The sequence below is a fragment of the Elephas maximus genome, chromosome 14 (genome assembly GCF_024166365.1).
Source record: "Elephas maximus indicus isolate mEleMax1 chromosome 14, mEleMax1 primary haplotype, whole genome shotgun sequence".
In the NCBI taxonomy this organism is placed as follows: Eukaryota; Metazoa; Chordata; class Mammalia; order Proboscidea; family Elephantidae; genus Elephas; species Elephas maximus.
This window is the reverse complement of record NC_064832.1, coordinates 39,626,798-39,639,064: the sequence shown is the minus strand read 5'-3', so window position 1 is coordinate 39,639,064 and position 12,267 is coordinate 39,626,798. Positions and strand designations below refer to the sequence as shown.

The 12,267-nt window shown below is 37.1% G+C and overlaps 1 protein-coding gene across 2 annotated transcripts in view; it reads right to left on the bottom strand.

Annotated features, from left to right (window-relative positions):
* The window catches only part of VWA8 (von Willebrand factor A domain containing 8), a 481,697-nt gene that overhangs the window by 203,215 nt on the left and 266,215 nt on the right, over window positions 1-12,267 (bottom strand). For both annotated transcript variants that reach the window (XM_049853196.1, XM_049853197.1), the window contains exons 23-26: window positions 10,308-10,443; window positions 7,573-7,692; window positions 3,452-3,657; window positions 1,868-2,019 (exon numbers count right to left, since the gene is read on the bottom strand). In XM_049853196.1, the coding sequence (XP_049709153.1) occupies window positions 1,868-2,019; window positions 3,452-3,657; window positions 7,573-7,692; window positions 10,308-10,443 (614 nt within the window). The remainder of the gene's footprint in view (window positions 1-1,867; window positions 2,020-3,451; window positions 3,658-7,572; window positions 7,693-10,307; window positions 10,444-12,267) is intronic.

Below are 12,267 nucleotides of genomic sequence, written 5' to 3'. Positions count from 1 at the left end.
ACCATATTGTTTCCACGTTCAATATACTTTTGATTCCACTCATGAGTAAGTACTAGAGTTGGAATTAAGCCGCCATGGCAAGAATTAGCATGTCCTAACAAGATTTTTTCAGTTAAAAGTAAGGGAAATAATGACTAGTTCAACCATTTTATCTGTCTTCTTCAGAAACTAAAATTATCAAATTCTCTTACGATTGATCTTACCCACCAACATGTATTTTAAGTTTTATCTCAAGTTGTGTAAGAGTACAAGAAAAGCTAATTTTAAATCACAAGCCTGGTTTCCATGAAGTTAAAACTCTAATTTTGTAAATTTGTTAGTGGTAATAAAAACCACCCTATATCCCAATTAAAAACAAAAAGGAAATAAAAAAACATGAGTACTAATAGAATTTGCATATTAAAGTCAATTTCTTGAACTCTCTAACTTGGAAGATATGTTAAACCCATTGCCAATGAGTCAATTTCGACTCACAGTGACCCTGTAAGACAGAGTAGAAACTCCCTATAGAGTTCCCAGGGATGTAATCTTTACAGAAACAGATCGCCAAGTCTTTTCTCCCTCCAAGTGGCTAGTGGATTCCAACAGCTGATCTTTCAGTTAGCAGCCATGCGCTTAACCACTGTGCAACCACAGCTCCTTAAAAGATACGCCATGCCCATTTAATTATCAGCCTAATTTCAAAATGCCCATAAGGAATACTAGTCAGTCAATAAAATAGTACTATACACAGAAAAGCAAATGACAACAAATCACTCTTCTTGAAAAGAATTTACTCATTCATTAATAACATAAACAAAAATACTGATAACTTTTAACATAACTCCATCTTATGCTTTTACCACAAAAGGGAAATATTTGTTTCTCTTTAAGAAATTCATAATACTTTAATAATTTATTTTTATTGGCATATGTTCTGGTAAGTTTTCACAATGACTTCAAAGAATAAATAAATAAGGATGTATACACTCAGAAGCTATGTGAACTAACAGCTGAACTAAATAATGAGTTGTATTGAACAAACTTCTTCTAAGGAAAAGTAGACAGTTCCTCCTATATGAGGTTAAAGTTGAATAATAATTTACTTTAAAGGTAATAATTATCCTTTGGGAATTTGTGATAATTGGCTATTTTGTATAGAGAATGATAGCATTAGATGTTTTATCATTAACATATGCATACATAAAACTCTTTCTTCAGTTATAGCAGTAAATCTGTACTGATTTTAATCACTTTACTGGTAAACTTTGTGCACTCTTTCTCGTCAACAATGTATCTGCAAGACTCTTTAGTAGGATAAGTAGGTAGCCAGTGATTACAAAACGAAAAGCAGGCAACTGGCCCAAGTGAAAATCAAACCCATTTGTTCTTCCAGTTGAAAGAAGTAACCAAAAACCTAATCTAAGTTAACAGGGTAATGAATTTAACAAACTACCAAAGAAAAATACCTGATGACATAAATAAGAAAATCTTAACTGAATGCATACAACCCCTTTACGGAGCTTTCATGTTTGCACAGTGATTTGACACTGGGTTGGGAAATGATGGGGCCCCTAGTAATTCAACAAAAGGGCCAAGGCTGTTCAACAAATATTTCCCTTTATTTGATTACATTATGTCTACTCGTGGCAGATTCAAAATAATTAAAATTCTCAATTCACGGGCCTATGAATAATGCTATTTAACTGAAGACCAGCCAGCAAATAGCAGAATATATTTGAAGAGTTTATTTGTGGAGATAAGTAATTTCCACATCAACCCCGTTTATTAATAGAGTATAGCAGTAGATTGAGAATTATCAGCATTTGACAATCAGAACAGTAATGCTCATAAGAGTACGTAATCAACAACAGCGAGTTTGCCTTACTCCTTTGCCAGCTGCACACTTGTGGGTTTTGCTCCGATAGGTATGCCGTATTTGTGCAAAGTGCTAATCAAAATCTCCCTCATGTCGTTGTTGTAGGAATCAAAGTCAAACACATTCCTAACCACACTGGAGAGACCTTCAGTGGGAAATTTCTGTGTTAAAAAACAAAAAGAATTCCTCATTACACCTTCAATAAAATACAGAATTTAATACAGATTTATAAAACTGATAGAACAATAATATTCAACTGAGCTTTCATAGAAATTTACTGGCCGTTATCAGATAACTGGAGCCCTGGTCACACAGTGGTTAAGAGCTCAGCTGCTAACCAAAAGGCTGGCAGTTCAAACCCACCACCCACTCCTTGGAAACCCTATGGGGCAGTTCTACTCTAGCCTATCAGAATCGACTCAAAAGCAACGGGTTTCGGTTGTTTTTTTTTTTTTTAAATCTGATCACCAGAGAGTAGGAATATATACATCTTTCTCTTTTAACGTTTGCTCACATGACTTAACACTATCTTCCTCTTTGAATAAATATTAGAGTTGGGGGATGGGGGGAGAGCAGCTTCTTATTTAAAATGTTGAAGCTGTGACTTCCACTGCTCTTGGAAATCTCCTGCCTTTAAAAGGAACACCTGATGGACCAATGTAAAGATGCTATGTCAGTAAAGCAGAGTGGTGAATATTTACACAGAAGTATTTAGAGAAGTCACAGATCTATGAATAAATGGAAAAAGATTAAGGAACAAGAAAAGAAGGGAAGGAGAACATCAAAAGCACAGAGGATAGAGAAATAAGGAATAGCAGAGGGGAAAAAACAGCTGAATTTACACTGCTGGTGTCCTCCGGATCTGTTACTGACCCTGCATTGATTTTCTTTAGGAACTGTGATCTGAGCTGGATGAACTGGATTTATCAGGGCTTTATATGCAGAATAAGGATTTCTATTTTTCTTTCTTAGAGTGTTGGGGATGGGCCAGATGTCAAAAATCATTAGAAAGTGACTATTTTAGAGACCATTATTTGCAATATAAGTAGAATTTACATGTATTTTTGTTTTGTTTACCAAGGTAAACTATACACTGTACATGGCCTCAAGGAATTTCATTCTCATGCCCACTTAATTGTATCTTGTAAAACTTCTTTGTAATATTTACAGGTATATAGTCAATACCATTAGTTCAGTTCCTACTTTGCTTTTTATCTCCAAGTCTTTTGCTTTCAAAATGAAAATATTTTTTACACAGATACCATATGATTGTTGTAGAAAGTCAAACAATAGGAAGGTTTCTCCACTCTCTCACCTGCTGCCCCCTCAACCCCAAAATAAATAAAAATCTGCACTAAATATCCTAGCTCCTTGGTAGCAGCCATGGAGTAGAACCTTGTCAAATTCAATTCAATGGTTGAACAGGTAATTTTCATCGGCCTTCCAGATTTATAATTTAGATCACAAACACTTCATGTCATCTGTACCATTATGTTATTTATAGAAATTGAAAGACCTGGTGAAAATGACACAGTTGGAGAAAGCCAGACTGATGGCATCTTCGAAAGCTTTATGCACAGGTGTGTGCCATACCTGTAAATGTTTGACTATGTTGACGACTTCTCTGGTAGAATAAGGATAGTTAATAATCCCCTGGTCAGCCAAGCTCCTCAGCTCTCCAAAGGCAGCCACGAGCTTCTGAAGAATTGGCTCGGGCACATCTGGTCCGTACTGTCTGAGCATCTCAAGCTCCGAGTGGGGTTTGGGATTATCAATTGCATGGCAGCTAAAAATGTCACCTGAAAAACATAAAGATTCACTTTGAACGTGCAACTTAAACCATTACAACGCCAAGGGCAAAATGGAATAATGGTTTAAAGAGCCACTGGTTACTCATCAAAACACTTGTATTTTTACATCTGTAACACTGCACGGAAGTCCATCCAACAAAAGGATGGTAGAGAGAAGAACGCCAACGAAGAAAGCAGAAGAAGAGGAAACTGGGTGATGTGTGCTTTATTCTGCATGGATATTTTTTCTGAAAACAAAATTACATAATAAACATACGCTCACTGGGAGGTACTCAAATATAAGGAGTAAAAAGGGGAAGTTGCCTTTGTGTTTCTGCCAATACCACTTCCTTCCACAGGCACCCAGTGTTAACGGTTCAGTGTATTTATTCTTCCAAACATGTATTAGTATTTTTTTTTAAAGTTTTGGTGACTTATTCTTTTTCCATTAATGGGAAAATACTATTCATATGGTTCTGAGACTGCCTTTTTAACTTTAACAAATCTTGAATATTCTCAGAAGTTATATACATCTATCTCATATGAATGTTACTTAATGTATACTAAAAACAGAGGAGTTAGTATCATGATTCTCTAAACAATTTATATTGCTACAATATTCTTTAGGTTCGTTTTGGGAAAGAAATCTGCAAAGACATTGTCTGAATTAAAGGGAAGAAAAAGGATTTTGGAAACATAATATTTCATCTGTAATATAGGCAACTGATAATGTACTAAAAAAATATAACCTATACTCAAAACAGGAGTGAATTTCTCATGAACTGGAACTCTCATACACTACTGGTGGGAATGTAAAATGGCACAACTGCTTTGGAAACAGTTTGGCCGTTTCCCCAAAAGTTAAATATATGCCTACAGTAAGATGTCACTTAAGAACTAAGGCCTGACCCAAGCCATGGTATTTTCAATCGCCTCATATGCATGCGAAAGCTGGGAAACGAATAAGGAAGACCGAAGAAGAATTGATGCCTTTGAATTATGGTGCTGGTGAAGAATACTGAATATACCATGGAGTGCCAGAAGAATGAACACAGCTGTCTTGGAAGAAGTACAGGCAGAATGTTCCTTAGAAGTAAGGATGGCAAGACTTCATCTCTCATAGTTTGGACACATTACCAGGAGGGACCAGTCCCTGGAGAAGGACATCATGCTGGTAAAGTAAAGGGTCAGCGAAAAAGAGGAAGACCCTTAATGAGATGGACTGACACAGCGGTTGCAACAGTGGTCTCAAGTATAACAACAATCATGAGGATGGTGCAGGCCCAGGTGGTGTTTCGTTCTGTTGTACACAGGGTCACTATGAGCTGGAACTGACTCAACGGCACCTAACAACAACAACCAAATGATCCCGCCATTCCATGCCTAGATATTGATCCCGCCATTCCATGCCTAGATCTTTACCCAAGAGTACTGAAGCCATAAGTGCATACAAAGGCTTACCCATGAATGCTCACAAAGACTTCCTTTGTAATAGCCAGGAACTGTTGACCACGAACAGGTGAGTGAGTGAAGAAATTGCTGTGTATACACACGATGGAATAGTACTCAGCAATAGAAGGGAACAAACTATTGATACACACAACGACATGGATAAGTCTCAAAATAATCATGCTGAGTAAAAGAAGCCAGACAAAGAAGGGTGTATGCTATGTGATTCCATTTACATAAAACTGAAAACGCAAAGTAATCTAAAGTGACAAAAAGCAGATCAGTGGTTGCCAGGAAAGGCAGAGTGGCATGGAAGGGCAGAAGGAGGGATCTCATAAAGGTGTACAAGAAAACTTCCTGGGATGATGAATATGTTCATTATCTTAACGATGGTGATGATTTCATAGGTGTACACACATGTCAAAACTTACAAAACTGTATGCCTTAAGTATGTGCAGTTTATTGTATGTAAACTCTACTTCAATAAAGCTGTTAAAACATTTAATTAAAAGAAGTTTGTATAGTTCTACTGATTCATAATCCAAGAGACCAGGGACCAAAGGAATTTAAAGAAAATAAACCTGCATTATCTAATATGTTCATTTTAGAAAAAGAGGACACCTAGTCAGGTATGCATTTTACTCTTGACCATACCTGTGCATGTGAGAAATTACGTATATACAAGGTATTACTTCACATTGTTTGTAAGAGTGAAAGGCAGAAAACAATCTAAATATCCACTAAAACCAAAACCTGTTGCCGTCAAGTCGATTCCGGCTCATAGTGACCCTACAGGGCAAAGCAGAACTGTCCCGTTGGGTTTCCAAGGAGCACCTACCTGGTGGATTCCAACTGCTAACCCTTTGGTTGGCAGCCATAGCACTTAACCACTACACCACCAGGGTTTCCTATATTCCATAAAACACAGCTATCAAAAAAGAGAGAGAGAGAACAAGGAGGCGCTGTATGCACCGATAAAGCAAGTTCTCCAGGACATATTTTTGGGTAAAAAATATGTGGTAACAGTCTGTATAATCTGCTACCTTTTGTGTGAAAAGAGAGAGAGAGAAAAAAAAAAAAAGAATCTACATTCACATTTGCTTGATTAAGCAGAAAGAAGCAAAGGAAGCAATAAAAAAAAAAGGTTACCTCTTACAGGGGGATTGGGACGAGGGCAAATGTGGATCAGATACAGGAGCATTGACTTGCACATTTACTGTTTGGAGTGCTGGTGGCACAGTGGTTAAGAGCTCTGCTGCTAATCAAAGGTCAGCAGTTCGAATCCACCAGCCACTCCTTGGAAACTCTATGGGGCAGTTTTACTCTGTCCTATAGGATCGCTGGAAACTCTGGTGGCGTAGCGGTTAAGAGTTCAGCTGCTAACCAAAAGGTTGGCAGTTCGAATCCACCACGCACTCCCTGGAAGCCCTATGGGGCAGTTCTATTCTGTCCTATATGGTCACTATGAGTAGGAATCGAATTGACGGAAATGGGTATTTGGTTTTCATTTATTATTTTATAAACCGTGGGACTGTATTAACTATTCAAAATATTAAATTAAAATACCCATGCACAATGAAGCCTTGACTCCTTTGATTTTTTTTTTAAGCCCTGGTGCCTGTATTGTACATTTTGATACGCAAGTATGTCCTTGTGGTCTTCTTTGTCTTACATACGATATACATACACCTGTGCACTGTGCATTTAAACTCCTCAAGATAGTATAATGAAATGGTAAAGAGCAAAGATTCTGGACCCATACTTCCTGGGTTCAAAAAGAGCCCTGTTAACCTGTCAGCTTTGCAATCTTGGGCAAATTACTTAATCTCTCTGTACCTTAGTTTCTTCCTCTTAAAATGAAGGCAAGATTATATGAGTTAATCCATGTGAAGTGCTTAAAACAGTGTTCAGCTCTCAGTAGGGGCTCAATGTGTATTATTATTATTATATTTATTATTACTACTGTCATCACCATCATCATTTTTACTTGTTATTAGAATAATGCTTTATGCTTTTAGTAAAAAACACAGAACCTAACCTGCGTTAGTCTATAAGGCTGCTCAATGAGTACTTGTTGCACAGATCCACGGTTTGGGGGTCAGACTGGGAGAGCAGGCCTGCTTCATGGTGAGTATGAGAGTCCTCCCTAAAGTCTCCTGATGAGTAAGTTTATTCCAGGGCCTCTCCCATCAGTGTGAATCAATCTCCTCAGAGCTGACCTCAAATCTTTTTATAATTAAGGGATGTGGCAAAAACCAAACACTAAAATATACTCCTTGACTCTATATTCAGTCTCTGTATCAGACACTCTCCTTCTCTAAAGTGGGGGGAACAAATATACACACAAGGTGGTTCTGATGATTACACAGCAGAACACATGGTAAGCACTCACTGGTGGCCATTACAGCATTGTTACAAAGAGAACAGCGTTATTGTTATTGCTATTGTTGTTGTTACTATCATTGTTCTTTTTACCTAAAGTACCGAAGAAATCATTGCCTAGGAAAGGAAATCCAGGTCTGTTGGCCAGAACGATCATCCTAAAATCTGGATGAATCACGACAACATTTTCTCTTCCATTCACATTAGCAGAATCTGGAAAACAAAATTTCTTACTATTTATCCTCTATTGATATTTAATCATTCTCAAGAATATCAAGTTACAGCCTTTAAAATAATATACGTAGTCACACTGCACAATTATTTGCTTAAAAAAAGACTGATACAGCATATACCAAATTGTACAGCAACTTGCATTTTCATGCAAATTCAATGTACATCTAAAAAGCAAATGTCCAAGTTTTGTCATACAATGCTTAAACCTGGCTTGAGATGTTGTCATCCTTTACAAAAAAAAAAAAAAGTTAAGATTCCATAACATGGAATAATCCAAGGAATACCCAAGGGATAATCCACACATTCTCTAGTTTTCATCAAATCAGCTGTATCATTTTCTACATAGCCTGCCATTGTCCAGATAGGAAGAGAATTATGGTTAGACTGTGCACATTGTGACCTAACCATATAGAATTAAGGTCTTAAAAATCTAGGCAGCTCATTTGGGCACTGTTAGTTTATTTCCAAACAAGGGTTTCTACTTGAATTTGAATTCTTAAAAATAAGGGATCTCAAGTTGACTGGCGCTTTCTTTGTGCAATTGCTTAAGGTACTAAAGGGACGGATATTACATTTTATGTAATGGTGTACATGACTGGTGTATCTTTCAGATAGAACTGCTAGTTCAAACAATAACTTAAGATAGCAAAATTTTTGAGAAGAAACACTTGCCATCTGGGTTTATTTAAATCCTAGCCTTAGGTTGTCCATCTTTTAAAATGACAGTTGTGAAACACCTATGTTTTTATTTGAGGTAAGTCTGCAAAAACCTACACTTGTAATTTTTATGGCACCAAAAAGAAATCTTTCAACCTGCCAAGTATTCATATGCTACTACAACCAATAGTTTTACTGCTTGACCCTCATTAATTTTAGTAGTGGCAAGTAAGAAGGGTAGGTGGCCACTGGCAAAATCTAATTAAAACAATAAAAAATGAAAATTAAAGAAAATAAAAAACAGCTCTAGAAGTAATGGTTTAGGAAAACACATTCAAAAGAACATCAAAGGCTCTCATTTTAAAATGTCACTCCAAGTACGCTTGACTTTGAAAATTATGATGACTCCTTTATTTCTGGACTATCCTTCTGAATCGTATCAGAGAATGTGAGGGTTACACAGAGATAATCACTCCTAACTGCGATTTTGTTTCAGCAACTCTTTCTTCCTTTCCATTTCACAGTCTTCATGCTGTCTCTAAAATGGGGAGATGGAATTCTAATCCTACAGGTCTCAGTGGCCTTTTAAGAGACAGCATTCAGGGTTGTCTAACGCAAATTGTCGTTTTCCAATAAATTCACTTGTGTAACTGAAATATTAGAATACTTTTATTGGTACTCGTTTCCTAGGCTCAAAAATGGCAATTTTGCAATGACGGTGTCCAAGGGCGACATCTCTGCAGTGACGCACTGGTATGTTTTCAGTGGAGCCCTCTTTTTTTTTTTTAGTTTAATAAACAGAAGTTTATTCTTTCACAGACTAGTAGGCTAGAAATCCAAATTCAGGGCACCAGCTCTTAACGGCTCCCTCTTTACGGCTCTTTTAGTATTGAAGATTTTGGTTATCAGTTTCAACTTGTCTGGTTGTCCTGCTATTGGCTACATATTTTCAAAGGCTAGTTCTAGATTTTCAAGTCTTCTCGGGACACAAAAATTTGAAATTAAAAACTAGAGATGTTCTCACATTGCATTCAACAAACGTAATTTTCCTTTGTAGGTTAAATAGACTGATGAGGTTCACCTATCGACATTTTCCCTAGCCGTGCCCCCCCCGCCCCACAAAAAGAATAGAAAGAAGACAATTCACAACACAGGATGATTCAAGTATAACTTTTTCCTGGGGTATGTATGTGTAATGTTTTTATGTACGTATATGTGTATAAATACACATACACGTATATATATGCATATAAATACACACTATACATAATATACAATAAAATGTCATAATACTAAAACTTGGTTTGTTTGGTCTTATTTGGCTTTAAAAAGAGAAATTTATTTTCTCACAGTCTAGTAAGCTAAAAGTTCAATTTCAGGGCATCAGCTCCAGGGGAAGGCTTTCTCTGTCGCCTCTGGAGGAAGGTCCTTGTCATCAATCTTCCCCTGGCAGAGGAGCTTCTCAGCACAGGGGCCCCAGGTCCAAAGGACACACTATTCTCCTGGCTCTTGTTTCTTGGTGGTATGAGGTACCCCAAAACTTGGTTTTAATATTATGAGTAGATTTTACTAAAAATATGCCAGAGATGTTAAAAAAATTTCAGACAGCAAGAAAAAAATAAATCATACAAATAACTGAAAGAAGAACATAATAAGGCCAGTGTGTTGGTATTCTCTAAGTAAAAAATATGAAGCTGTTTGTCTGACTCCTACTTTTGAAATTTTAAGAGATGTTCTCTGGCTACAAAAAATGAAACTGATGAAGCTAGATTCAAAAGTATTAGTTTTTATAAATGACTGTCAAAACAGACAATTTGAGTAACATTGAACCTGGGCTTGTTGCTTATTACAAGGTGCCAGCTAAGTCTGTGGCTTTCTTACCAGAGATGTAATATTTTTCATTTGTTAAAGGAAAAAGTTGCTTATTTTGTACTCACTTGCAACAATGCGTCGTCCATCTGCTAGAATCATTTCTCCATTTTCCACTAGAGTTTTTAAAATACAGGTGACGTTTGTTGGAGCCTTGTCTGCCTCATCCACCACCAGAACATGGCCCACCTTGACTGCTTTAACCTTCGAAGACAGAAAGTTTGTCATAAACAAACGAATGAAAGGAATCATCTCTAAAACTTCATCACTTACTGCTTTGGATTTATAATAGTTGGTTTTATTTAAGGCATTATGTGCGCTATCACAAAAAAAGTCTGCGGGAGCGCTGGACATAAAACTTATCTCCATCACAAGCTTCATGTACTCCCCAAAACTACTAACTCTAGAGTAATCTCTTTATTTCCCTTTAATATTAGTGGTGATGACCAATAATATTTCACATGCCAGGTAGGGAATATTTAAAACAAGTACAACAAATAGAGAAATTATAGGGCCATGGGGCTAAAAGGAGCAAGGCATCACAGTTAATTGTAAATATGAGACATTGCGTTTGCTACCACTCTCAAAAGAATGTACGATTTTAACAGACAAAAATGAATAGTGGTGAAGAGGTGGGTATTCAAGACAACGTGAGTAAAATGTCAAACTCAATAAACCTTCGGGCATACTTAGGGAGAAGGGAACATGAATAGTCTGGTTGAAGTATAGATGGAAGAAAAGAGAAAAAAGGGACTGGAAGGTAGGTTGAGTCCCTACTGCTAACCACTTGATTAGCAAACCAAAAAATACGTACTTTACCTCATTAAGCTCTTGTTGTTATTGGGTACTGAGTTGATTCCGACTCATAGTAACCCCACGTGACAAAGTAGAACTGCCCCATAGGGTTTTCTAGGCTGTAATCTTTACAGGAGCAGATTGCCAGGTCTTTTTGCTGTGGAGCCATTAGGTAGGTTTGTGCTGCCCAGGTTTCAGTTAGCAGCCAAGTGGCTTAACCACTGTGCCACCAGGGCTTGCACCTCATGAAGTAATGGGATGCAGTTAAGGACCTGTGAGTTCTGACGTGACAGAAATGGTACTTAGACTATATTTTGAGACATTTAATCTGGTAGCAACGTGCTGAATAGTCTGAAAGGATTATCATAATAATTTGGTTATGAAGTGGTTTGGGACCTGTTTTTTGGGGGAGGGCATGGAAAAAAACAATGGAATAAAAGGGTTAGACTGATATGAAGGGTTCTGCAGAAGTAGGATATATAGTCTTGGCAACTGCTTAGATGGGAGGAGAGAAAATAAGAAGAGTCCTGGGTCTTTGGTGAATGGGTAATGGTGGCATTATAAAAAAAAAAAAAAGAAGGAAAGAAAAAAAGCTAGCAAGAATTCTTTAAAACATTTCCTAGAGGTAAGTAGGAGGGAATACTCAATAAATTTAAATGTGAATCCAAAGACTTTGCTTTAAATAGTAAGCGATATCTCATAACATAAAGTGGCTTATATCAAAAAAATCTGATTGCTTAGTTTTGGGGGTAATTTTATGGAAATACAGGTAAGAAATAGGTGATCCCCTCTACTACAAGAATTGTATTCCACTTTCTAAAAAAAAGCTGATATTTTTTATTTTATGGTAACAATAAATTGAAATAATATTGAGAGAAAAAGTATAGCTTCTGTCCTAACCCCAGCTTTTAATCTCTATTCAGGTAACGTAGAAGCCAACCTAGGAGAATTCAAACATGAGATGCTAAAGAGTCTGGGCCACTGAGGTTCCCATGATGGCTTATTTGTGCTGTTGCTGCGAAGGAATTGTCCGCACAGAGGGACACCCTTGGCTGTCCAGGATTTCTTTGGGTCTTATGTGGGGAACCTGAGGACTGGATCTTCCCAGCTACCCAAAACAAAGCATTTTAAAAAGCATTCTAGAAACACTCCCTAATTTCAAACTACACATTTCAAAACAACAGCAAGCTTTTTTAAAAAAATTCTGGAAAGCAAAAGAAATCAATAGAGGAT